This window comes from Rosa rugosa, chromosome 5, assembly GCF_958449725.1.
Source record: "Rosa rugosa chromosome 5, drRosRugo1.1, whole genome shotgun sequence".
In the NCBI taxonomy this organism is placed as follows: domain Eukaryota; kingdom Viridiplantae; phylum Streptophyta; class Magnoliopsida; order Rosales; family Rosaceae; genus Rosa; species Rosa rugosa.
The window spans coordinates 7,765,058-7,788,537 of NC_084824.1; the positions used below are offsets into that span (position 1 = coordinate 7,765,058).

General features: G+C 38.7%; 2 protein-coding genes and 1 long non-coding RNA gene across 4 annotated transcripts; 1 reads left to right on the top strand and 2 right to left on the bottom strand.

The window, feature by feature from the left end:
• Positions 1–1,645: 1,645 nt before the first annotated feature.
• Positions 1,646–4,148, top strand: LOC133710117 (ethylene-responsive transcription factor ERF118-like). 2 transcript variants are annotated; one of them, XM_062136112.1, is made up of 3 exons: positions 1,646–1,770; positions 2,100–2,375; positions 2,489–4,148. In XM_062136112.1, the coding sequence occupies exon 3, from the start codon at positions 2,700–2,702 to the stop codon at positions 3,741–3,743; it is 1,044 nt and encodes a 347-aa protein (XP_061992096.1). In that variant the 5' UTR covers positions 1,646–1,770; positions 2,100–2,375; positions 2,489–2,699; the 3' UTR covers positions 3,744–4,148. The 2 variants fall into 2 exon arrangements, 1 of the variants encoding a protein (XP_061992096.1); XR_009846518.1 differs by lacking the exon at positions 1,646–1,770 and having other exon boundaries at positions 1,971–2,375; positions 2,489–3,829; positions 3,870–4,148.
• A 2,326-nt stretch (positions 4,149–6,474) lies between these two features.
• Positions 6,475–8,980, bottom strand: LOC133710994 (tetraketide alpha-pyrone reductase 2-like). Its single transcript, XM_062137152.1, has 6 exons — positions 8,728–8,980; positions 8,405–8,577; positions 7,905–8,090; positions 7,596–7,758; positions 7,013–7,202; positions 6,475–6,895 (listed from the first exon to the last, which is right to left on the bottom strand). Exons 1-6 carry the CDS (start codon positions 8,831–8,833, stop codon positions 6,754–6,756), a joined length of 960 nt encoding a protein of 319 aa, XP_061993136.1. The 5' UTR covers positions 8,834–8,980; the 3' UTR covers positions 6,475–6,753.
• Positions 8,981–12,662: 3,682 nt separating this feature from the next.
• Positions 12,663–14,593, bottom strand: LOC133712277 (uncharacterized). The gene is made up of 2 exons (XR_009847276.1): positions 14,262–14,593; positions 12,663–13,643 (listed from the first exon to the last, which is right to left on the bottom strand). It is a non-coding gene; the product is annotated as an uncharacterized LOC133712277 (long non-coding RNA).
• Positions 14,594–23,480: the final 8,887 nt, after the last annotated feature.

The window sequence follows — 23,480 nt, forward strand, 5'->3', positions numbered from 1 at the left end:
TAGTTCTTGGGTTTCTGGACGGGGAAGAAACTAACATTGGTTCACCTGCGTTCATTCTTTTTTGATCCTCTTTGGCGACATTGCAGGTCGCGGTAGAATTACAAGGACTGTGGTCGGAGGCTGTGGAAGAGTTGTTGGCATTAGGACCTTCATATGTTTCACTAAACTACCTAAACATGAAAAATTCTCGTTTGAAGTGACAACTTCGTTCAAATCAATCTCCATCACCAATTCTGTAAATCATACATTAGAAAATCGGTTTATTAAATTAAGAATTTTCAATCAGTCTTATAAATACCGAAGTAAATGACAGTCGAAGATGAAAGATGACCTTCATTGGCTCATTTATCAATGTCGTAACCATAGACCTGTTGGTAAGTTATAATTCCAACACTGTAAATGTTATGAGTTCGATTCTCACTGCCATATGTAAGGGTGGAGTAGACTAAGGTTTTTTATTTATTTATTTTTGTTTTTTTAAATGTTGTAACCGTAGACTATTAGGAACCGTAACTTTATTACAAACAATTGTAAATGCTTTAATAAGGGTGGGGTGGACTAAAGTTTTTTGTTTATTTATTATTTTTGTTTTTGTTTTTTTAAATGTTGTAACCGTAGACTATTATGAACCGTAACTTTATTACTCTGTATGCGTTTTATCTTTAATGAAACAGTTGTAAATGCTTTAATGAGGCCGTTATAGATTTATATTGTATTTTGATTTTTTTGAGGCTTTGAAATTATCAACTATAAGTGGATAATAATTATATTCACTTGTAACTGACTAACTGCACGTTAAAGATGACATAGGTTGACGAGTATTTCTTTGATGAAAAGCCTTCTAATTTGATAAAAAAACACTTTTTATTTTATTTTTACCGTCATTGTTTTTTAGGTCATTAATGTGGTATTGAAGAAAGGCTTATAAAATGAGGACAAAATCTTCGTTCCCATATATGCATATTAATTTCAGTTGTCTTGGCTCTCAAGTTCACAACTCACCCATGTTTTATTCTCGCTAAAATCCAACAGTGCATATTTACTGATATCACAAAATAATCACCGTCCTGATTTTCTCCAAAAAAAAAAAAAAAAAAAAACAATAATAACTCTCCCAAAAACAGAAAAATTCATTTCCTTTCACAGGAAACTTTTTATGAGGCTCACTTTTTATAATACCAAACCTTTTTCTCATTCCGGGAAAATATATAAATGCTATCTCGTAATATATGGAAATATTATATTGGAAATTAATAAATTTGGAAAATCACTAAATAATTAGACTAAATAATCCTGATTTTCTGCGGAGTAGTCGCTCCACTCCCCAATCTGAAAGCTATTGCAGACTCGTGGCGCTGCGTTTCTGAATTCCCAAACACGCCCCTCTCGAGCGCGTGTCTACACCCGCATTGTCAGCCGTCGGATTGGCTTGTGCGCAGCAGAGTTGTGAAAGTGCGAGTGTGGCACGGAACCCTGGGAGTAACAAACTAGACAGCTGGCATGATATGCATGAATGTTAGATGCTATGGTCATGCACCATGAATGGGCCTCCCCCCCCCCCCCCCCCCCCATCCAGGCCCATGCCAGCTCATCAGCACCTTTCATAGTATCTCCATACAAGGACAGAATTGGGTAATATTTATTTACACCTCTCAGTTTTGACCGCTAGGGCTTTGTGTACATGTATGGCGTTGGCAGGAGCAGAGAGTCAGAGAGACTGAGGAGAGCAACAGAGACTGAATAGAATATTGGGCGAGAAAGCAAACGCAGGTATCTAAATTATTTTATTTATTTATTTCTTAAATTAAATTAAATTTCTTGAATTTTTCTGTGAAGCTTCTTCTATGGAGATTTGCGTTGGGTTATTTACTGTGTTTTTGGTTTGTTTAATGGGGGCAAGGCGGTCGTCGTCACCGACCGTAAAATCGATAATAACTATTTAACCACTCACTGTCACGTTTTGGGGGAGAGACAATCGTGGCCATAGATTTGTGATCCTTTTCTTTTGCTTCTTGCTTTTGACCTACCACTCTATATCTAAGCCATCACTGCCTTTAACAAGCTTCCCTTTTGCTTTGCCTTCTCTATCTCTAAAACAGAGTAGGAGTATTGAAGAGAAGAACATAGAGAGGGTTTTTGGGTGCTCTGAGGAACGGAGAGAAGAGATTAAAGGAGGCTGATTAGAGAGATTTTATGTCGGCTTGTTTTGATTTGGTGTTGATTGGGGCTCTGTTGCAGCAGCTCTGGATTTTATCTTCAAATTCTTCTTCTTGCTCAAAGGCTTGTTCTGCTATCTGCTTTATGCTCTTCTGCTGGTTCTGGCAGAGATTCAGCCTGGTGCATCCGCCGGTTTCGATGAGTTTGAAACCCATAAGGTATGTTATGTTGATTTGATTTCTGGCTTAAACCCTTGTGGGTTTTTCATTTTTGTGATAAATCTCATAGTATTTTTTTTTTTAATTCTGGGTTTTGTGTTTTGATTTTGCAGGGATTGTTCTGGATTACAAAGCTTTCAGCCTTTTCATATAAAGCGATTTTCTTTCCTCTTCTTATTCTTGAGAGTGGATCTTACCTGATACCGCCCTGATCTTGAATCTCATCACCAATTTTGATCTTTTTTTTTTTTTTTTTAATTTTTTTTTTCTGGGTAAAAATTTTGGGGGGTTTTGGAGAGTGTTATCTTTTTACCAGTTTCGAAAATGCCTGAGCCTCGTAATCCACGGCTGAATCAACGGAATAGTTTCAAGAAGTCTAAGAGGGAACAACTGTTTCCTGCTGAAGAGCCCAAGATGGTGAGGAAGGTTCGGATAATCTGCTCCGATCCTGATGCTACTGACGACTCATCTTCCGAAGATGAAGGAATTGATAGAAAACTTCACAAACGCATGGTGAAGGAAATCACTCTTCCTTTAAATTTCACGCGCCCATCTAAGCTTGTTGTTGAGCCCGAGGGTTCTTCCAACAATGGAGTCAAAACCCCAACGCCTAAACCCAAGTTGGGGGTTTTGGCCAAAACCTCGAAAAAATCATCCAATTCGCCCTTTCGAGGTGTGAGGCAAAGAAAATGGGGCAAATGGGCGGCTGAAATTCGTGACCCTTTCAGCAAGACTAGGGTCTGGTTGGGAACCTACAACACTGCTGAGGATGCTTCCAAGGCCTACGAGGAAAGGAGGCTCTACTTCGAAAAGATGCTCTCTTTGGCCACAGCTTCAGAGGTCAGCTCTGAGAAAAGCAACACCACCACCACCTCTTGTTCTGCCGTCGTCTCTCGGTCGGTCAACAACACCCAACAACCTGCTGTTTCATCCGAGGAGGAATCTGACTGCGTCTACTCCCAAAGGTCTCCGGCTTCAGTTCTGGATGTTGAGACCTGTGCTTCCAACAACATTCGCAGTGGTGGTGATTTGGAGAATGGTGGTGATATGGAGACTGAAGATGTTGGGACTAATGCCCTCGGGGAGCTGCCAATTCCCAACGACTTGGGATTCATGGACGAGCAGCCATTTGGGCCGGAGCTCAACTTTGATGGGATTGAACCAGTAAGCTTTCAAGCGGAGATCGACTCGCTTCTTCTGGATGAAATTGGGCAGTTTTTCAACGATTTTGGTAGCATTGATGATGTCCATATTGGTGGTTTTGAAGGAAATGAGCCCAGCAATCTTCCTGATTGTGACTTTGGGGATCTTGGCAAGGAGGACTTTGCTTGCTGGATGAATGAAACCTCCAACATACAATGCCAATAAGTTTTGCAGCTAGATATCTAGTTTAATCTCTGTTATTATTTAATCTCTGTTATTATCGTATAAGTTATCGTTTTTGAAGCCTGTAGGTGAATCCCATGAACTCTTAACTTGGTTTAAAGCCTGTAGGTAAATCCCATGAACTCTTAACTTGGGTTCTTGAGAGAGAGTGGTTTATGTGAGAGTTTATTTATTAATTTGTTTGTTCAAGTGAGATTAGAGGCATGTGCAGCAGCATTGTAGGGTTTAAGTATAAGTCCCTTGGGTTTTCTTGTGCTATTAGAGCTTTCCAAAGGGTTTATGCTTATCTGGATATATAGATGAGAGTCTCTGCACATGTTCTCTTTATCTCTTCTTCCCCCGGTGATGTAGCAAGTATGAAATGAGTTATTGCAGTTAATTTTCTCAGCTTCGCCCATCTTTAATTTCAAGCTTCAATCTGAAATGCTGTGTGAATTTTATGTACAAGATTTCACCAACTACATTGGTATTCATTTATGATGTGCTGCGCTCCAAGTTGTTCATGGCCCTTTTGTGAATCGCTGTCTGGTGAAGGAGCACAGACCTCGTGCCTCTCTTTATTCTCCAGTCTTTTCAATACTAAATTCTCTGGCACCAAGTGTGACTCTGACTCTTCTCTCATACTCACTGGTCCTTGCGTTCGGTATGGGACTAGTACTGAAGTGCTGGCTGGCCCTGAGAGGCCTTGGGTTCTATTCCTTCTTCCAAAACGTACCGAAGGTTGCACCAGAAGGGGGGGCCTGGATGGGGTTTCTTTTGCCAAACAAAGCATATCTTCAACCAGAGGCAGTAAAAAAGGATCCTTGTTGATGAGCTGGGCTAGCTGTGTTCCATTCCATTTGCCTATGCTCATACTCTCATGTCTCATGACTCTCATCTCATCCGCCTGTGCTCCTCATTTAGTGGCTCTAGTGACTTAACTAAAGGGTGTTTGGTGACAATGCTTCAATGTGTCTGTTTCCTTCTTCGGCACGTGTTTGAGTTTTAGCGATGGATCTTCCGACATCATGTGACACAGCTACTACTAATTTCGACTTTGGGTTGATAGCCCTCTAATAATGCCGCTGGTGAGTCTTGGCAAATCCGGTAACTTGTACATTTCTCGTCACTGTGTAGATAGTGTGTCTGATAAAATATCTAACAACAATTGAAAAAAATAAATAAAAATAAATCAAATACTGATGAGTGAGTGATCATACGGTGATCTGAGTTCGTGTTTTTCTGCCACTATGGAAAAGATTCGTGGAGCCACAAGGGCCGCAACAATTATGTTCTCGGATTTCCTAGAGGTTTAGGCTTACCAAGTCAAATTCTATTCTAGTGCAGTTCAGTTTCGATAACAGAGTTAGGTTTTCACCCAATAAGTTGTGTTATTGTGTTTAGCCTCAAAAGCTGACTCAGCTAATGCGTTGTGACTTGTGAGTCACTGAATCGCATTATGCAGCTTAATCAAATCATTAAGGCTAACTAAATTGTGGGTAATTGCTTGGTTGACTTGCTCTCCATTAATCTATGTTTTTGTCATATCAGTTTCTCAACAAAAGAAGAATGATCCCCCTTTTTCCCATCACTTTTGAATAAGTGGAACGTCTGGAAATGATTGATTTTGATTAGGAACGTTGAACAAAAAGATGTTTACTGTAGTGATCGTGTGTTAACTGAAAGGCCAAAAATAACTGGTGCTTATCACGTACCTGCATAATTTATGCCAATGCTTTAAGCTGAATAAACCATAATTATGTCTAATTATAATAATATGAATGAATGACTCAGCTACATTCCCTTCTACATATTAATGTATTATCTATCACACTCCCCAATCAGAGGGAGCTTTAGATCAAGTGGGTGATAGGATTGGGTTCTATTATTGTTGTTTGATTCTATTGAAAGGAGAGTCGTTCTTTAATCGGAAAATATACCATTTTCAGCTCACAGCTATATCCCAAAATCTCAAGGTCCTAATCAACTAAGAACTGTTTCATAGGACTCATTATTACAAGTTTTACTGCGTTAGATTTCGAGTTTTAGGTTAGTTTTATTGTCGAGCTCTAGCAGGTTTCATGTAGAAAAAGTGTGCTTGGGTAGTACATTTTTTCTGTCGTGTCTAGGGGTTACTGTGTACATCATGTGCCGTGCTCATGAGTCGAATGACGCTATTCTTTAAAAACAAATTATTACTGGTTTTACTATTGAAGCCTTGAAGGGATGACTTTAACCAAGTATAAAGGGAAAAAGTAAATTTGAAAAAGGTAGGGAAAAATATAGGGTTGTCATTCGGTCGGTTCGAATCGGTTATAGGTATTACCAACTTCAAAACCAAAGCTTTCGGTTTCAAAATTGAGTTACCAATTTCCAACCAAAATTTTTGGTTTTTAATCATATCTACCAAATTTGGTATTTCGGTTTTCAGTATTACAAACTTTATAATAACTAATTCTTTGTAATATAAATTAGAATGAACAAAATTAGGTTTTTCAATTTTATAACCGTAAACTTCGTATTCATCTACTAATCATAGCTTTCTTTTGTATATATGACATCAAATTTTATCTATTTTCAATAAAACTAGGTTATTTAACCATCTTGGACTATGTTACTCAAAATACATGTACTATTAATTATGTAGTATATTGAGTAATGTTCATACTATTATGAAAACTTTTATGTTTATTTATTAATATACATGTATGTTTATTGAAAACCATAGTATATAAAGCTAATATTTAGATAATCGGTAGATTCGGTATTTACCAAAACCAAACCAACTTTTTCGGTAATTTTTTATTTTGGTTTTATCGGTCTCGGTCACCAAAAAATCGGTTTACCAAACCTAAAGTATCGGTTGGTATTCGGTCGGTTTGGTAATTACCAAACCAAGTGGCAGCCCTAGAAAAATATGACAGAAAGAGGGTAAAGATGAGGAGAACATAACACCCTTATTAATAGAGACGGATTAAACTAGGAGAAGTTTGCTGCAATTTGTGGGATCAATTCACAGAAACCCTTTCTCTTGAAAACTTGTGATGCAGTCATCAAACATTTTTTCGAGCGTTTTGAAAGGAGGAAAACCCAGTTGAGCAATTTTAGTGGTGTCCATGCTATGTGGGTTATTGTCTCCTTCCTTGCTGCTACACCTACAATACAGTATTGCCATAGTTAATATTTAAGTGAAAACATAGCTTTCATGAATGACGAAGCTAAACCACACAGGTATTTACTGAAAACTTGCTTGTTCTGCATTTTCTACTTACTTGCTTTCATATGAATAAGATGGATATTTGGCCTTGAGCATCTCAATGATCTGCGACCAGTGCGCTACCGAACTTGAACATATAAGCCTGCCTGATGCTTTTCTTTCCTCCATTGCCAGAATGTGTGTAGCTACAACATCATCTATGTGCACAAATCCTACTGTTGTATTTGGGTATTCCCCTCTTAAACCTAATATATAAAATGTAAAGCTATGAGAGTTTACTTCTTAGTCGAAATAGGATCTTCGATATACAACCAATTAAGACTCATTCTTTTTGTGCCATTGGTGCAAAAGAGAGCACTTAACTAACAAACTATGCAAGTTTTTGGTTAATTAGCTAATCCTTTCTTATGCATGAGAGCCAAAATGAATGGATTTTCACTTTTCCAAAGATAATTCTCCTTTTTATTCTCTTTTGCACAAAATGATATAATTACCTTACACCTTCTATATGCTATAAATATGATGAGAGAAGTGCCACTAAGAATTGAAATACTTTTGCCAAAGTTTAAAGTGCATAGAAGGCAACTCCCTCCCATGACAATAACTCGAAATTATTCTGCTGATGAGGGAAACCTAACCTTTAAGTATTGCCAGTATCATCAGTATTGTGCTTGAAGGTTGTGGTGCTAGCAGAGGACCAACCACGAAAGACGGATTCACCACCACTAGATCCATTCCACTCTCCTCTGCGATTCTCCACGCCTCTTTTTCCGCTGTTGTCTTTGCATAGGCATACCAAAGCTATATGCAAACAAGAATTTCGATCACCACAATACATTAGTGCAACAATCCAAAATAATGAATGGCAAAATCTCAACTTGCATACAACATCTCTGTGTTGTCATGTAAGCATGCTACTTAACACAGAAGGCTTTGAAATGATTTACATTGAAGCGTTTGCAGTATTCAGGATCGCTCCAATGTGAGTCATTGAGAGGAGAGGCCTGTTGGGCATCGTAACGGTATCTTATTGAAGAACAAGAAGATGTGAGCACAACCCTTTTCACGCGTGCCTTCGAACAGGAACTCAGCACATTCAAGGTGCCCTTTATACATGGATCAATCAAAGTCGCCTGCCACATTAATAAAAACAAGAAAAAAGTTCATTCAAGATTCAAAGGTTTTTTCCTGGATTTCATGACTTTAACAGTTTAACCAACTTTCAGCACACTGTTGAATCATCAGACACTTAATTGGTATGAAGTTGAAAACATAATAGGATTGGATTACAATTAAACTTGCAATATCAAGATTCAAAGTTTTTCCCTTTTAGCCTGGATACATGAGCTTTTTAAGCATCAATTTTACTGAGTAACATTTAATGGGAATGATATTGAAAACACATCTGATTTGAATAAGAAGTTGCAATGTCAAGTAGTAGCTTTGCCTGAACATTGTTATCGTACGGAACGAGCACTGGTGATGCGGTGTGGAAAACCCCATCCACGCCTTGTATGGCTTCATCAAAGCTTCCTTCCACCATTAGATCAGCTTTGATCAGCTTAAGCCTTTCCTTGGCTTCATTCAACTCCCGCAGATAACCGACCTTCCCCAAATCCTCTGTGGTCAAACAGATGAAAAGGGTTATGTAAAAGCTACATAGCCATGTCACATATGTAACTGTAATTAAATCTAACATAAACTTTTTGAGTGTGTGTGCATTCTTGAGTATTGAAGCTCGAGAGCACTATAGAATTTTTGGTAAGCTACCTGGGTCTCGCACAGTGGCCCGCACAACATGGCCATTTTCTAGCAAAGCCTTCACCAAGTAAGCAGCTATGAACCCTGTACCTCCAGTCACACAATATTCAGGCATCTTTCTTTCTCTGCTAACCAGCTAGGAAGCTGTTCCTTACTTTGTTAGAGTTGCATATAAATGGAGCGGTGAAAGTGTGAAGCCAAAATAAAGAGAATGGAGTGTCATGTGCTATGCATTTTGCGTTTGTCTCATTAGTTTACAGAACATTGTTCAGGTTTGAAGTTGAGAGGAATTTTGGCAGATAGCTCATTCAAACAACGAGGTGGCCGGTGATTCATATAAAATATTTTTCATATATCTCCACCTATAAGTCGGTCGAATGTGGATGTTTTCCGCATTGTCATACTATTTTTTTTTCTTAATATTGTGAAAATCACAATTCAGTCAATTTAATTTTATTAAATTTTCTACAATAAGCTTCTAATTAAATTTTATAACAAATTATATATAAGTTTTTTTTTTTTTGAAAGGATTTGATGTAATTAGATATCAAAGCCATAAAAACAGGTCAGAGTCTAACAGAACTTACATAAGAAAGCCCGAGACAAATCGGATAACCTATCTAAGCCACTCAAAACTCATTAAGATCTAAGGAACGCTCGCTGAACAGCAAGCCTAAGCTAAGCAAGAGTAGTCTTGCTCTCTAAGGGAGAAATATTCATCTAGTCTAATCTGCCAGTCACTCAATTGTGGTACAAATATCAACTAGAAACGTCTTAGAAAAGCCTATAGAAATTACCCCTCCTTCAAAAGGCTTGAGTCCAGAATGTCTAAAAGCTTGGAGGACTTAAAAAAGCGCGAGTCCCTCCCCCATAGGGTTGGAACCAGCACCTTCTTCAGTCTCCTCAGTAGCTAACAACCTCGGCATCAGGTTGCTCCTCGGGCTCTCGTTGGGGATCTGCAGTAAATAGCCCCCATTTTCAGATATGAGCAAAAAAAGCCCAATTGCTACCTTCGGCCCAGTCATTGCCCTAGGCCCAATCACATGTGGCCCAGAAAATAGTCCAATCAAACCGGTAATCAACCCTAGTTGGGTTTCCGCCGAATTTTCAGGGACTGCTTCCTGCCCATCTTTCGCCGCCCTGACTTTCAGACGACCAATCTCCGCCACCAGCCCAAGCACCGCCGGCACCAGCCCAGGTGCTACAGAGACCCATCGCGGTGCCTCCACGAAGCGCGCCGAACCACCATGGCCTAATCCGAGGAAGCAAACCACGCCGGCCCAATCCGGCACCACTAAAGGAAACGAAACACGCCGCCACGCCGACGCAGAGCCCAATCGCCCCCAGAACTGCAGGCATCGACCCCAACGGCGCAGCTCCGACCCGATCCGCCCAACCTTGTTCACAAAAACACCCTCAACTGACAAACGCTTCAACCGGAGTCTCCGAAAGTCGAGACCCCGACGTCGTTGTAGGAGAAACCACCATCTCTCCAAGCCTACTCCGTCGTCGTCCTGCCACTGCTCGGTCTGGAGAGTACGAGACTCCCCACCGCCATCACGAAACTTAGGTTTCGTCTTCCGGGGTCGCTCCGCAAGTGTCGGAGGCCCTCCCATTCTTTCACAGAAATAATCTATATATACCAACTTCTTTGATATAAAAAGAAGAAAAATAATTAGTGACTACCATATTGATATGTTCCTGAATAAATTAGCAATTAATTTCACAATAAATCAATTATAGTAAAACATATGTATTAAATAAAAATTTATGATACATAGCCAGCCTAATTTTTTTAAAAGTTATTCTCATTTATTTATATAATGAGGAGGGGCATAGATGAAAGTTTGATGAAAAAATGAGACAAAAAATATAAGGGATGTGCATTGAGTAATTGAGGGTGTGTATTTAAAATTTCTCTTATAGTTATTACTAAAATATATATATGTAGTTATTACTAATATAACATAAATCACTTTGTTTCGGATAAACATTTTGGACGACTCTTTTTAGCTAATGATGTTTGTCTCTGTTAGCAAATGATCGAATTGCTTAGCTTAGGGTAAGTCCACCCGTAGTCAAGAAATGTCAAGGTCGAAAAGTCAAGAAACTGTTCACTGCCACTGGACATAGGTTTCCACCCGTTCTGTTTATTGACTAGTCAGATTTACTGTTCATTGAATTTATTTATTTTTTATTGGAAAATTGAAATAGATTTGATGTAAATAGATGGTAATAATGGAGATTTATGAATAATTAATGTCATAATTATACAATTGACTATTTTTCTAATATTTTCGGTGGACAAATTATGAGCCACCTATAATTACCGACAATTTATCTTGAAATGAGTGAAGCCACCACCGACAATTTTTCATGTCTAAGTTAGTGTGCTTTTATTTGGCTAATGTCTATGTTTTTTATGTTAGTGTGATTTTAATTTGGTTTGTATTATGTTTTTTATGTGCTATGATTTTGAATATAAGGTGTGTGCTTTAATAAGAGGAATTTTCAAATACAACTTTTATTTCATAAAATTTACAATACAATTACACAACATGCATAATCACCTAATTATTTAAATCATGATCCTCATCCTCTCTAGGAATCCAATTTGTGTTTGAAGGGTCATCATTAGGGTTAGGGTTGGTGGAATCACCCGTAGAGAAAGGTGAAAATTGTGGTTGTGTAGGATATCCCCCGGGGTAAGGTGGTTGCGGATAGTATCCACCCATGTAAGGGGGTTTTGGGAATCCACCGGTGAAGGGAGATTGTGGGAATCCACTGGTGAAGGGAGGTTGTGAGAATCCATCGGGGCAAGGTGGTTATGGGTATGCACCGGGGTAATTATAGTTCTAAGGAATTATATATAAGTTATTGATAAAAGATGACTTAACAAATACATCCTCTAAAAATTGAATTAAACATATAAAGACTAAATCTTACAAATAAAGACTAAATTTTTGACTTTTAATCCCCTTATGTTACTTTTTTATGAGAATAATCCATTTATCTTACTTTTTTTTTCCTTCAGAATAATTCTTTTATATTACTTCAGAAAACCTCACTCTCCTACTACTCTCATCTCACCGTCTAATCCTGCTACTGCACTCGTCCAATCATGCTACTGCACTCGCTGCACTCATACTCGTCCAGTTCTGCTACTGCACTCGTCATCCCCTAATCCTGCTACTGCACTAGTCCAATCCCGCTATTGCACTCGCTGCACTCATACTCGTCCAGTTCTGCTACTGCACTCGTCATCCCCTAATCCTGCTACTGCACTCGTCCAATCCCGCTATTGCACTCGCTGCACTCATACTCATCTAGTTCTGCTACTGCACTCGTCATCGCCTAATCCTGCTACTGTACTCGTTCAATCCTGCTCTCCACTTACCACATGTCATGAGTTAATTTACTTTTTTTATCCTTAACTAATTGACTAATTCTTTTGACTTTTAATCCCTTTATATTACTTTTTTTTTTAGAATAATATCTTTATGTTATTTTTTTTCCTGAGAATAATCCATTTATGTTACTTCTCAGAAAAAAAAAAAAAAAAAAAAAAACTCTTCCTTTTACACATTGCTAAGAGAGAGAATCTGAAAGCTCTTCGTCAAACTTCTTTTTCTTCTTTATTGCTAAACGTGTCCTTAGTTCAGTAGTAGCTTCTTTTGCTGGAGCAGCAGTAGTAGTAGCAGTAACAAGAGTAGTAGCAGTAGCAGTAGCAGTAGTAGTAGCAGTAATAGGAGCATTAGTAGTAGCAGTAGCAGTAGCAGGGCAAGAGCAGAAGCATTAGCAGTAGTAGGAGCAGGAGCATTAGCACGAGCAGGAGCAGGAGCAGTAGCAAAAGCAGTAGCAATTAGATCTGTCAATCCATGAATGAAATTGAAAATATAGAAAATCGCATTATTCCCACAGCAATATTACCAAACCAGTAGCAATTAGTCAAACCCATAGCTATTAGTAGTAGTAATCAACATGCAAAAACAAAAGGGTTTTGTATAACAACAACCTCATTGAGGACTTTCATCAAACACCTAATGTGCATGAGTTCCTACCCACCAAAACTACTCTGTTTGTACACCTTATTTTGCTTATTCCATAGCCAAGAAATTGCTAAAGAGCAAGAAAAGACATACATTAATGAGCAATGCGTGTGATTCCTCTAATCAACCCCAAGACCAAGCTCCCAAACAGATCGTGCATGCTTTTTTTCTTTTTTTTTTTCCCTTTCTGAGAGCCAAGTTACTCCTGGGAAATAATAGTCAGCATATGTAGCTTTATTACAATCTAGTGAACCAAAGATCCAACAAAACCAATCCCTTAAAGAAAAGCCACATGCACAGCATTCCGCCCAGACCAATATTGTAGTAATGAAATGACAAATGAGACCCATTGGAATCTCACATATGCAGATACCACGGTGCTATATATATGAAGAGTTGTCACTATCAATCTTCAGAGCAGAAATTAGAAACTATTCAAGAAGACAAGAAACAAAGCACACACGCATCGTATCCTTACGTACAAAAAAATCCATGGCAGTTCACGATGATCCTCCTCTGAGCTCCAGGTTTAGGCCTAATGGCTGACTCAGAATAACTACTTGTTCATTATCTTCGTCCCAAACTCGATGGAGAAGGCTTTCACCAAGGACTTGTTCCTTTCTGCGATCTCTATGGAGAATAAGAACCCATGGCAGATATGGGAAGCTTTCAAAGAATCATAAGTGAAAGACCAATTAAGAAAGAGAAGACCTCTACTTCATTACCCAACACGAGAAGAAGTCTCCAAAGGACTCCCGCAAAAGCCGAACAGTGATAGTGAGAACTCTTCATATATATAGTGCCGGAAAACCCTCCTGAGCAGAGACGGATGCAGCAGCGAGGGCCAATACAAGGATCTGGACGAAGAAGAAGGACCTGAAAATGAAACTCGAGTATTTTGATCAATGGCAATGCCCGTAAATTATGTCGAAACTTGAGTATTTTGGTCATTTTCCATTAAAATGTGGGAGTCAGGCTTGTATCATTTAGCTTTTGGGTCTGGGCTCATATCCTTATTTGTATAAATCTTTTTGAAAGTGGGTTTTCTGTGTTTACATCTTTGGTCATGTGCTACTATGTAATTTTCTATAAATTTTATTGAATTGCCACAAAAACACACATGTTCAAACAATATGAGATTCCGAAAAAACTTGTGAATTCCATTTTTGTACTTAAAAATTCTAATACACCTTCAAAAGCAATCCCGAACCAAATATTTTTTTGGCTTTAGGCGAAACTAATGAAAAAACTGATGCTTGCCACTGGACTACTCTCCAACACCAAATGATTATGGCCATTTATTGCATTTACAACCTCTGTTAAGAGTTTAATAAGAAAATCATGGAGGAATTAGGTGGTCGCCTCTCCTGGCTCACCTCAAATCTAAGCTCTGTGTAAAAGAGTATAAGTTGCAGAAGTAATGCAACAAATATTGTATTTGACAGAAAAGTTATGGAAGCTCAAAGTTTGAAACTTAAGAAACAGAGGACAAACCTTAGGAAGATGGACTGTCACGCTTTGGTCTTGATATTTGGGTACCAAAATAGAGTTGCTCCTTCTCACTTATAGACTTTTATATAAACAGGCCCGTCAGGCTCATCTACTGATCGCTCATAATATGGGCCTCAGCAGAACAATATCAGCTCATGATCTCCCCATGTTATTCAATCTACTACACTCGTATGCCAACAATTTGCCAAACTTTCCAGCTTGAAAGTCGTTTCTCCTTTTCCATATTTTTCTCTGAGGGTAGGTAGCCAAATTTGAAAGTTGCAACCCTACAAACTAAGTCGCATAGTAATTGGGGTTTTAGTAAGAAGATAGAGCTAAGATGGTTGGGCGCTAGCTAGCTGCGGGTTGTGTCATATATGATAGTATGATAAAATGTATAACCACTATGCAGTTGGGAGATGTCAATACCAATTAGCTTCTAGGGAGGATTAGATTAAGCTAGCTGTTGGGAGATGATTCGTCTCATCGGTTACATGTCTCAATAAGAACGGAGGAGGACCGTGATGGTCGCATGATCATGATAGATAGTGTTGTTTATCAGGTTCACACATGGCTTCATTCTTTCTATGGACTAGGTTTTTCAATGGCACATGGGAATTGCTTGCCCAAGAAGGGAAAGCAAGGAATTGATTTGCAAGAAAAGGTTGTCAAAGTTAGCTCTGCACTCTCGTACTAGCGTGGGATGCTTTCAAGTGTTTTTTTTCTGTCGTGATCAACTGGATATATAAGTAATATGTTTATGTACTATTTGACAATCTTAGCTAACGTTATTACTTGCTTCAATTCACGATTTAATGGTGTAATCTGATTCACAACTTGCGTATAGTATGTACGAGAGAAGGACTAGCATTCATAAGTCATGACTAAATTAAAGTATATATGCCTTGCATGTTGTTTAAGTATAGGATGAATGAACGTACCTCGTCGGGTACTTTAAAAGTGACACATTCGAGTTTCACACTCATTTATTTGCCGGCTTGTTATCAGTTGATTAACATATGTTTTGCATGTTGTCTAAGTATAGCATGCATGAAGGTATGTATTTCGGTATTCTAAATGTAAAACTTTTAAATTTTAGAGTCATTTGTTTGCCATCTTATTAATTTGATAACAAAATCTACACATATAAACATCAAAACTCCTACACACTAAAGTAGGATTTACTGCCATTTAAAAAAAAAAGTAGGATTTACTGCTTATATACATCATTTCAATTTATATAGGGTTATATAATACGAAGTTTGTGAAGCAAAATTTCATTTTTTTTGAGTCACCATGTAATCAAATTCAATAATCGGAAGCATACAACTCACCTTATTTTTGCCCCTCATATAATCTCTCTATATAATTTCTACCAACATCAACGGTCAAACTCTTTTATGACTTACTTGAAACTCTTCATGGGTTTAATTGGTTTATTGGGATTCAATCCCCCATTTTCTTGTGGACTTTTACCATTGGGATCAACTTGACTTACCTCATTTTCATTGTTTTCACTGAGTTTCATTCGGTGTCGCTAAGTTTTAATTGTAGATTACTTTACTTTTATGCATAAGGGTTTCATTTAGCCCCTTGTTTCTATTGTATTGACATTCTCTCTTTCTAAAAACTGAAGTTTGGCTCCCTTTAACCCAAAAAAAAACCCTAAGATAGTTGCCTAGCTATCCTCATCCGCATACTTTCGTTTGGAAAAAATACCTAATCTTTTTACATTCTTCATACTGCTAACCACAGCTTTAAATAGGTGATGAAACCCTACAGAATATGGGCCGCACCGTCATATATATTGTCCATGACAGGTTCCAGATTTATATCATTGTCATTGTGTTAGCGAGCAGAAGCCAATGATGCTATAGCCAACATTCAGATCAATCCTCCATTTTTTTGTGGACTTTTATCATTGGGATTAACTTGACTTACCTTATTTTCATTGTTTTCACTGAGTTTCATTCAGTGTCGCTAAGTTTTGATTGTAGATTACTTTACTTTTATGTAGAAGGGTTTCATTTAGCCCCTCGTTCCTATTGTATTGACATTCTCTCTTTCTAAAAAATGAAGTTCAGCTCCCTTTAACCCAAAAAAAAAAAAAAAAAAAAAAAACCCTAAGATAGTTGTCTATCCTCATCCGCATACTTTCTTTTGGAAAATATACCTAATCTTTTTATATTCGTCATACTGCTAACCACAGCTTTAAATAGGTGATGAAAACCCTACATAATATGGGCCGCACAGTCCCATATATTGTCCATGGCAGATTCCAGGTTTATATCATTGTCATTGTGTTAGCGAGCAGAAGCCAATGATGCTATAGCCAACATTCAGATGAATATATCTACCAACTTGTACCCAATTACGTTCCAACCGATTCATCAGTATGTTACAAGGTCACCTCATTTGGCAAAACCTAGCCTAGCTACTACATCCTCATCCAAATGTGTCATGGCTTTGGAACTAGCCTACGTATTGGTGATATGAAGATAACTTTGCCTTCAAACATTTACTTTCCTCATTGTCTGAATACCTAGAGTAGACTCATCGTGTTTATTTTGATCCAAGCAAAATTAAAGGATAGCCGATAACTAATAACTAATAACTAATAACTAGAAGTGCTTAGGGTTAGTTCAAGTGGTGGGGTTAGAAATTAGGTCAAGACTTAAGACTAGACTAGACAAGTTGAATTTCTCTCCAATATAACTAAAAAAAAAGAATCTCATAAATAAAATTAACAGATCTAAATGAAAAGATATGTGAGAAAATGTATTAATCAAGTGGTCGCTAGACTCACTAACCAAGTTTCTAACCATGATTTATACGCTGCTATATTCTTAATGGGTGGGCTCTCCACTCACATAAAAGACTAAAAGTCCGTCATTCATTAGCGAAATAGGCCGGCTATCTGGCACAGTGATCTAATGCAATATTTTAAAATTGTTATAGACAGTTTGATATAATAAAATTATTTAAAATTATGTCGTCTTCAAATACTTAACCGTAAAATAAATATGTAAAATCAAATTATTCGAATGAACATTTTTCATTGCTCATCCTCATATATAGTTAATATCCAAGCTAGACCTGAATATTTGTAACTACTGTTTTCACGTACTCTTTTGTCAGGATAGCTTTCGTTTTTTGTTTACACTGCATCCAACTTTGTAAGGTCGACGTTTTGTAAAAGTGGCGAGGCACTGTGCTGCAATGCACAGTTGGAGCATTTCACATGCGCTGAATGAGTTTATCTTGGGCCTAGGAAGCCTTTGGGTTCCCCTTGACAAAGTCAAAAAAAAAAAAAAAAACTTTGTAAGGTCGACGTTTTGTAAATAACAGTTTTCCTTCGTAGAATAATTAGCAAAACTGAATGGGTCGATCAGTGCAAGACTGGAGAGACGATTTCTGAAAGCATTTATCAACAAAGTAGTTAGAGATTAATATATTGGTGATCAGGAATCTATAAACACCACACCAATATATCAGTAGCCATATCTAACACCGTGCCATGCTCATCAATTAAGTTATCAATTCATCATCAGTAACAGGTTTTATTCATTATTGATGCTTTCGCCCTCAACCCCACGATCGGAGATTGCCCGTCACTATTGTGGGGAAACACACAATCTACACCTAATGAGGAGGGACGCGTGTCTTCGGCGGTCCTAACTGAACCAAAAAAAAAAAAAAAAAATCTTTGCGCCGTATAATGGAATTAAGATATATTACTATACTTTCTCTCAGGTGCACTCATAAAGTTGAACAATCATATATCTTTCTGATCAGCAAAGGAAAACTCCTCTGCTAGCTAGACCTCGATGGGGTTCAACTTGAAGTTCTCGGTTATACTATAGTTGCCAAGCTACAATCACTATGAAAAGTACACGAATTTAAATTCCAAGGAAGATGCACAAATTCTATCACTCTAAGTTGATGATACGCCTTACACTCATAAATTGTGGAACTAAACTTGGACACCACATGATGTACTTTAGGACCTTTGGCTCTTTGGGCAATCTTTTATACCTTACGAGTTAATAGTCATTCCACGGTAGTGGGACTCGGCTCGCACAGTTATATATGTTCAGTCCATCAAATTGTCACTATCGTTAGTACTCTTCTTGTTACATGTATACAATGATAATGAAGTGATCAAATACTCCAAAATACAAATTGAATATTACACAATAATGACTCTAAAATACTTAAATCAACCGGACTCATTATCTGAATGAGACAAAAGAAGAAGAAGAAACTCATATACGTATCATAAGCGATCGGTGGCATGAGCAACATCATTATATTCTTGAGCTACAATAGATATCTAGTACATTTAACATATGGGTGCGGCTATATATTGCCACGATACCATTTTCTATTATATATTATGAAAATCTCTCTCTCTGTCTCTCTCTCTCTCTCAATATTTCTCTCTCAATATTAGCAACTTTTGTTTTTAATCAATTGGTTATGATTTAGTTTTTCTTATAGATTTGTAATTTAAAAAATTAGTGTACTTATTAGTCATTTTACACATGACTAATATAGTTTTCAATAATTCAAATGTTTGTAGGGTGATCGAACTAAGAAAATGATAAGGTGGTAATAGCCACACCTTAATGTACAAATATCATTGTCTCTAATTGATGCAGTCAACATCATTTATTTATTGATTTATTTTATAAAAACATGAGCTGCGAATGACTTAATTACCACATAATTAAAAAATTAAGTGCATTTAATCTTTATGTGCGGCGTTTATTTGTTCTAGACGATGAAGAGCAAAAGCTGTGTGGTTGAACATTTGAGGATCGACTATCCCATTTGGGATTTAGTGCTTGTCTAATTGCATGCATGCCCACAACAAAGAGGACACACGTAAAACATTTGAGGATCGACTATCCCATTTGGGATTTATATTATATTCTCGGAAATTACTTATTCAAATTATTCACGTAAAACATCTCCCTTATAATTACTCTACATTAAAGTCTTCTCCTGCCAAAAAACCTTCTCCTTCTCTCTTTAAATGGTGTCCTCCAAAACCTGGCTACTTAAAACTTAATTTTATTGGTTATGTAATTTTGAACTCTAGTGCAGCTACTGGCTTTGTTTTTCGAGATTACACTGGAGAACCTGTCTTAGCAGCTAGCAATTTTTTTTGGAGTACAAGATGTTCTCATAACAGTAGCTTTAGCTTTACGTGCGGGACTACATGCAGCCTGGTTACATGGATTTACATGTATTGAAGTTGAAGGTGATTCTAAAATTGACAGTATTAACGGATCTTTACCAACTCCTCGGCGAGTGAGACATGTTGTACAAGACATTAAAACCCTTGCAAACATCACTCAGGCGGCTTCATTCCGTCATACTAAGAGAGAGGCCAATTTCCTAGCAGATGCCACTGCCAAAAATTGGACATAACAAGCGAGCTCAAAGGGTTTCGAGCACTCCCCCTCTCAGCTTCGTCAGCTTTCCTTCCGAACAATTTGAGTGTTGGTTGTTGTCGTGGCTTTCAGTTGCCACAAAGCGGGTCAAAACAGTGATAAACTACGACCAAAATATCGAGTAATATAAAAAAATTGTGGATGATCCGCCAAAAAAGTAACAAAAATGTATGACCAAAATATTTCGAATAAGAGAAATATGGATAATCCAAAAAAATTAAAATTTTGATGAAATTATGGAAAAATTATTGGATATAAGGAACTTATACCGATTTTTTTTTACTTTTTTTTTTTATGTAAATAAGTAAAATGAACTAAAAGTGCACTAAAATAATATATCGAAAAGATGTTGCATTTAATGTCACTACTTGTTAAAACCGAAATTCAAGAATATTATCAATATTTTAGAAAAAGGGTCATCTATTGATGACAATGATTGGTTTTACTCTCGGTGATTTCAAGGAGATTGATAAGCAGGCCAAGAAAGTCGGCACTCTTCGAGTTAGGGTGGAAATTCCTTTCAATAGACCACTGCCCTTCAAGCGCTGGTATTGGGTTGAGGATGAGGTCGAGTTTCTCTGCAAGTTCAGGTATGATAAACTCTTTGGTCGATGCTTGAGTTGTGGTTTTGTTACTCATGTAGGCCTACCATGTTCGGGGCCTCCATTGGAGGAGGATGATTATTGTGCAACACCGGTAACTAATCTATCTCCACTGACGACGCAACTTGTCACATCTGGTTCGGCGTCGACTAGTACAGTGAACACAAGAACTCGGGCTAGGGTTTCGATGACAGGTACAAATGTTGTATTTCACACTGTGGTTCCCAATCAAATGCCGGAGCGGTTGCTTCACAACTCGACAATGCTGGTGAATCGTCCCCGGTGCCAGGCTACTATCCAGGAGCTGCCAGAGATGATGGCTGCCTCTGGCAATATAACAGGTAAAATGAGACATAGGGAGGAGGTTGTTATCACTATCTCTCCCAAGAAGCTGAAACTAAGCCTAGTTGTTGGAAAAAGAAATTTGAATTTGGAACCGGAAAGCTTGGGATTGGTACCAGTGTTGCAGTCTGAGGAGCAGCCTATTCAGATGAAGAGAAAGAAGGGCAGGCCTGCAGGTAGTAGGAACAAACTACCTTATGGAGAAAAGAAAAAAGCAACACAGAAGGATGAGAATAGGGCAGTTAAGAAGAAGCTTTTACCAAAGCTCAATAAGGCAGATGCAGGTTTAGGCTCCAACTCGAAAGGGAAGGAGCTGGTTCCTTACTAGTTAAATTATTTACTTCTCTTTCAAGCCTATGTGAGGGGGGTGAAGCTTCTATATGTCTTCTATGACGTTTCTAATCTGTGTTTGTACCACAATTGCATGTCTGGCAAGCAAGGGTTAGTTGAATATTTCTTCCGTAGAAGTCAAGGTTTGATCACTTTTGTATAGGTTTGCTAATCAATGAGCGCACCAGAGACTTTAGTAGTTTGCTATAGCTTGGATAGGGCAGTCTTTTATTTTTGGCTTTCTTATGTAAGCTTTGCAGACTACAGCCAATTTGGCTGTTGATCTAATGAATATCAACTTCTATTTCAAAAAAAAAAAAAGGGGAGTTGTGATATAACTATTTAGGCTAGCTAGGGAAACATAGAGGGAAAAGAATACAGATAAGCATGTAAATGATGTGTACCAAACCGATATACTGAAGATAAAGACCTTTAAGAATTAAATTTTTGACTTGATAACATGTATATTGTTCTAGTTCTGGTAGTCCTGTACAATTGATTTATTAGTGCAATTGTTGGCACATTTAACAGTTAACTGTTTTGGTAGTCCTCGAACAAAAAATCTGTTATTGATGTGAAGGTTTTACGATGCTCTCTCTTTTCCTCTCGCGCCGCTCTCCGTTAGGGTTTGTAAGCGATGGCGGCTTGGATCCTTTGGGCTGGGATGGAGTCCCAATCTCTTCTCTGGGCTCTCATGAGGGTGGCGTCAATGTCGTCAATGTCTCTGTGCGTTGGCTATCCCTGGCATCAAGAGGTTTTGGCCTCCTCTTTATCCTTGCATGTTTTCTGCTTGGTGGCTCGCTTCAGGCGTATCGGGTGTGTTTCGACGGCGGTTTGAGTAACGGAGACGTTGTTCTGAAAGGGGATATTTTGGTGTTTTGGGATGGCGGTGATCCAGTTGTTCCACCGCTGTTTGGCAGTGAAGACGATGGTGGTGGTTTTGCTGCTGGTATCGACGGCAGTGATGGCGTACGTGGGTGCTGATGTGGCCTTTCTTCTCCGACTGTTCCCGGCAGCAAGAGTCACAGCCCAGTTCTTGGGATGATGGTGGTTAGCGGTGATGGGTTGCAGGCAGGTGATATGGCCCTCGTCGGCGGCTTAGGCAATGCGGTTAGGGGAGTAGGTCTGTGGTCTGGTGGTGCCGTGAATTTCGATAGGTGTTAATGTCTAAAAGTTCGGCGGTAGCTGAACCTTTGTTAACGCTGATCCGGTGGGCGGATCGATACTTATGGTGTTCTCAAAGCCTCCGCTACCTGCCAAGTAAAATACAAAGGGCGTCAGAGGGAGACCGCGCTGGGCGGTCTTCAACTCTCCGATGCCTAAGTTAGTCAATGTATTTATGTTGACAAAGTAATAGTAGGTAAAGTATTGAATGCGTAATTAATGAGGAGAGAGGAGAGGACATTTTATAGGTGAGGAAGAGGTTGATCTTCTCTTTGTTTTCGATGTGGGACTGATATGCTTCAATTCCCAGTTTCAGAAGCTTCTGATGCCATCTTGGCGCGGCGCGTGGCGGCGCGTTGGCGGCGATCTGGAGGTGGTCCGACGTTGGGGCTGTAGCCCTCCTGGCGGTGTGTCTGCATGTCATTCCTTTGGTTGGAATCAGTACCTTCGGCGGTACAATGAGTGTAGCCCGTTAGAGCTAATTATGCTTGCAAATGTACATGTATGTACAATAGGGTTTGGGCCCCTGGGTGCGATGCATATAGCGGCTGTTATGGAGGTGGTATCGGTTTGCTGGATGCTATGGGGTTTGGTCAACAAATCAGAGGTGATTTGGCTATTGGCTTTGCGGGAGGTGCAGAGGCTGGTGGAGGAGTCGCGGTCGTGAGCTTGAAGGTTTTCAATCTGGGCGTGGGGATGAATAAGACCACAGCAATAGTACCCCCTTCTGTTGGGAAGGACCACATGTCTTCTGGTAAAGATCCTGAACTGGAGGAACGCACTCTCATGAGTGCCCTAGCGTAGGGTTGCTTCTTGGGAACATGAATAAATTGGGATGGTCTTTTGATTGTCGTCGGAGACCATCCTAGTAGTGTCGAACTTGGTTTCTACAACACTTGAGCTTCATCTCATGGATTCATTATGTTTGATTAGTCTAGGTTTCTTAGATTTTTCATTCATGACTTTTTCTGTCGTTGCCCGGAGTCCGGGTGAGTCATATTTGTAATGTTTCCTACTTTACTTCAATGGACTGACACCCCCGGCGTTCAAAAAAAAAAAAAAACTGTTATTGATATATTTATACAATATGAAAGGCTTAATCAACGCCATATATATGCACCCAACTAGTTAGCTCAATTAGTTACCATATCTAATTTTGTTTTCTCTTTGTGAGAAAACCCTAATTCTAGCGCTGTCATTTTCGTGCCATGCTCCTCTTCTCGGCGTCTTTTTTTGACGTCTCTGAGCTCTCTATCTCCATGGCATCAATTGAAGACATGATGGCGAGCTTTGCTTTTTCCTTCACGCTGGCAGGGGATGAATTG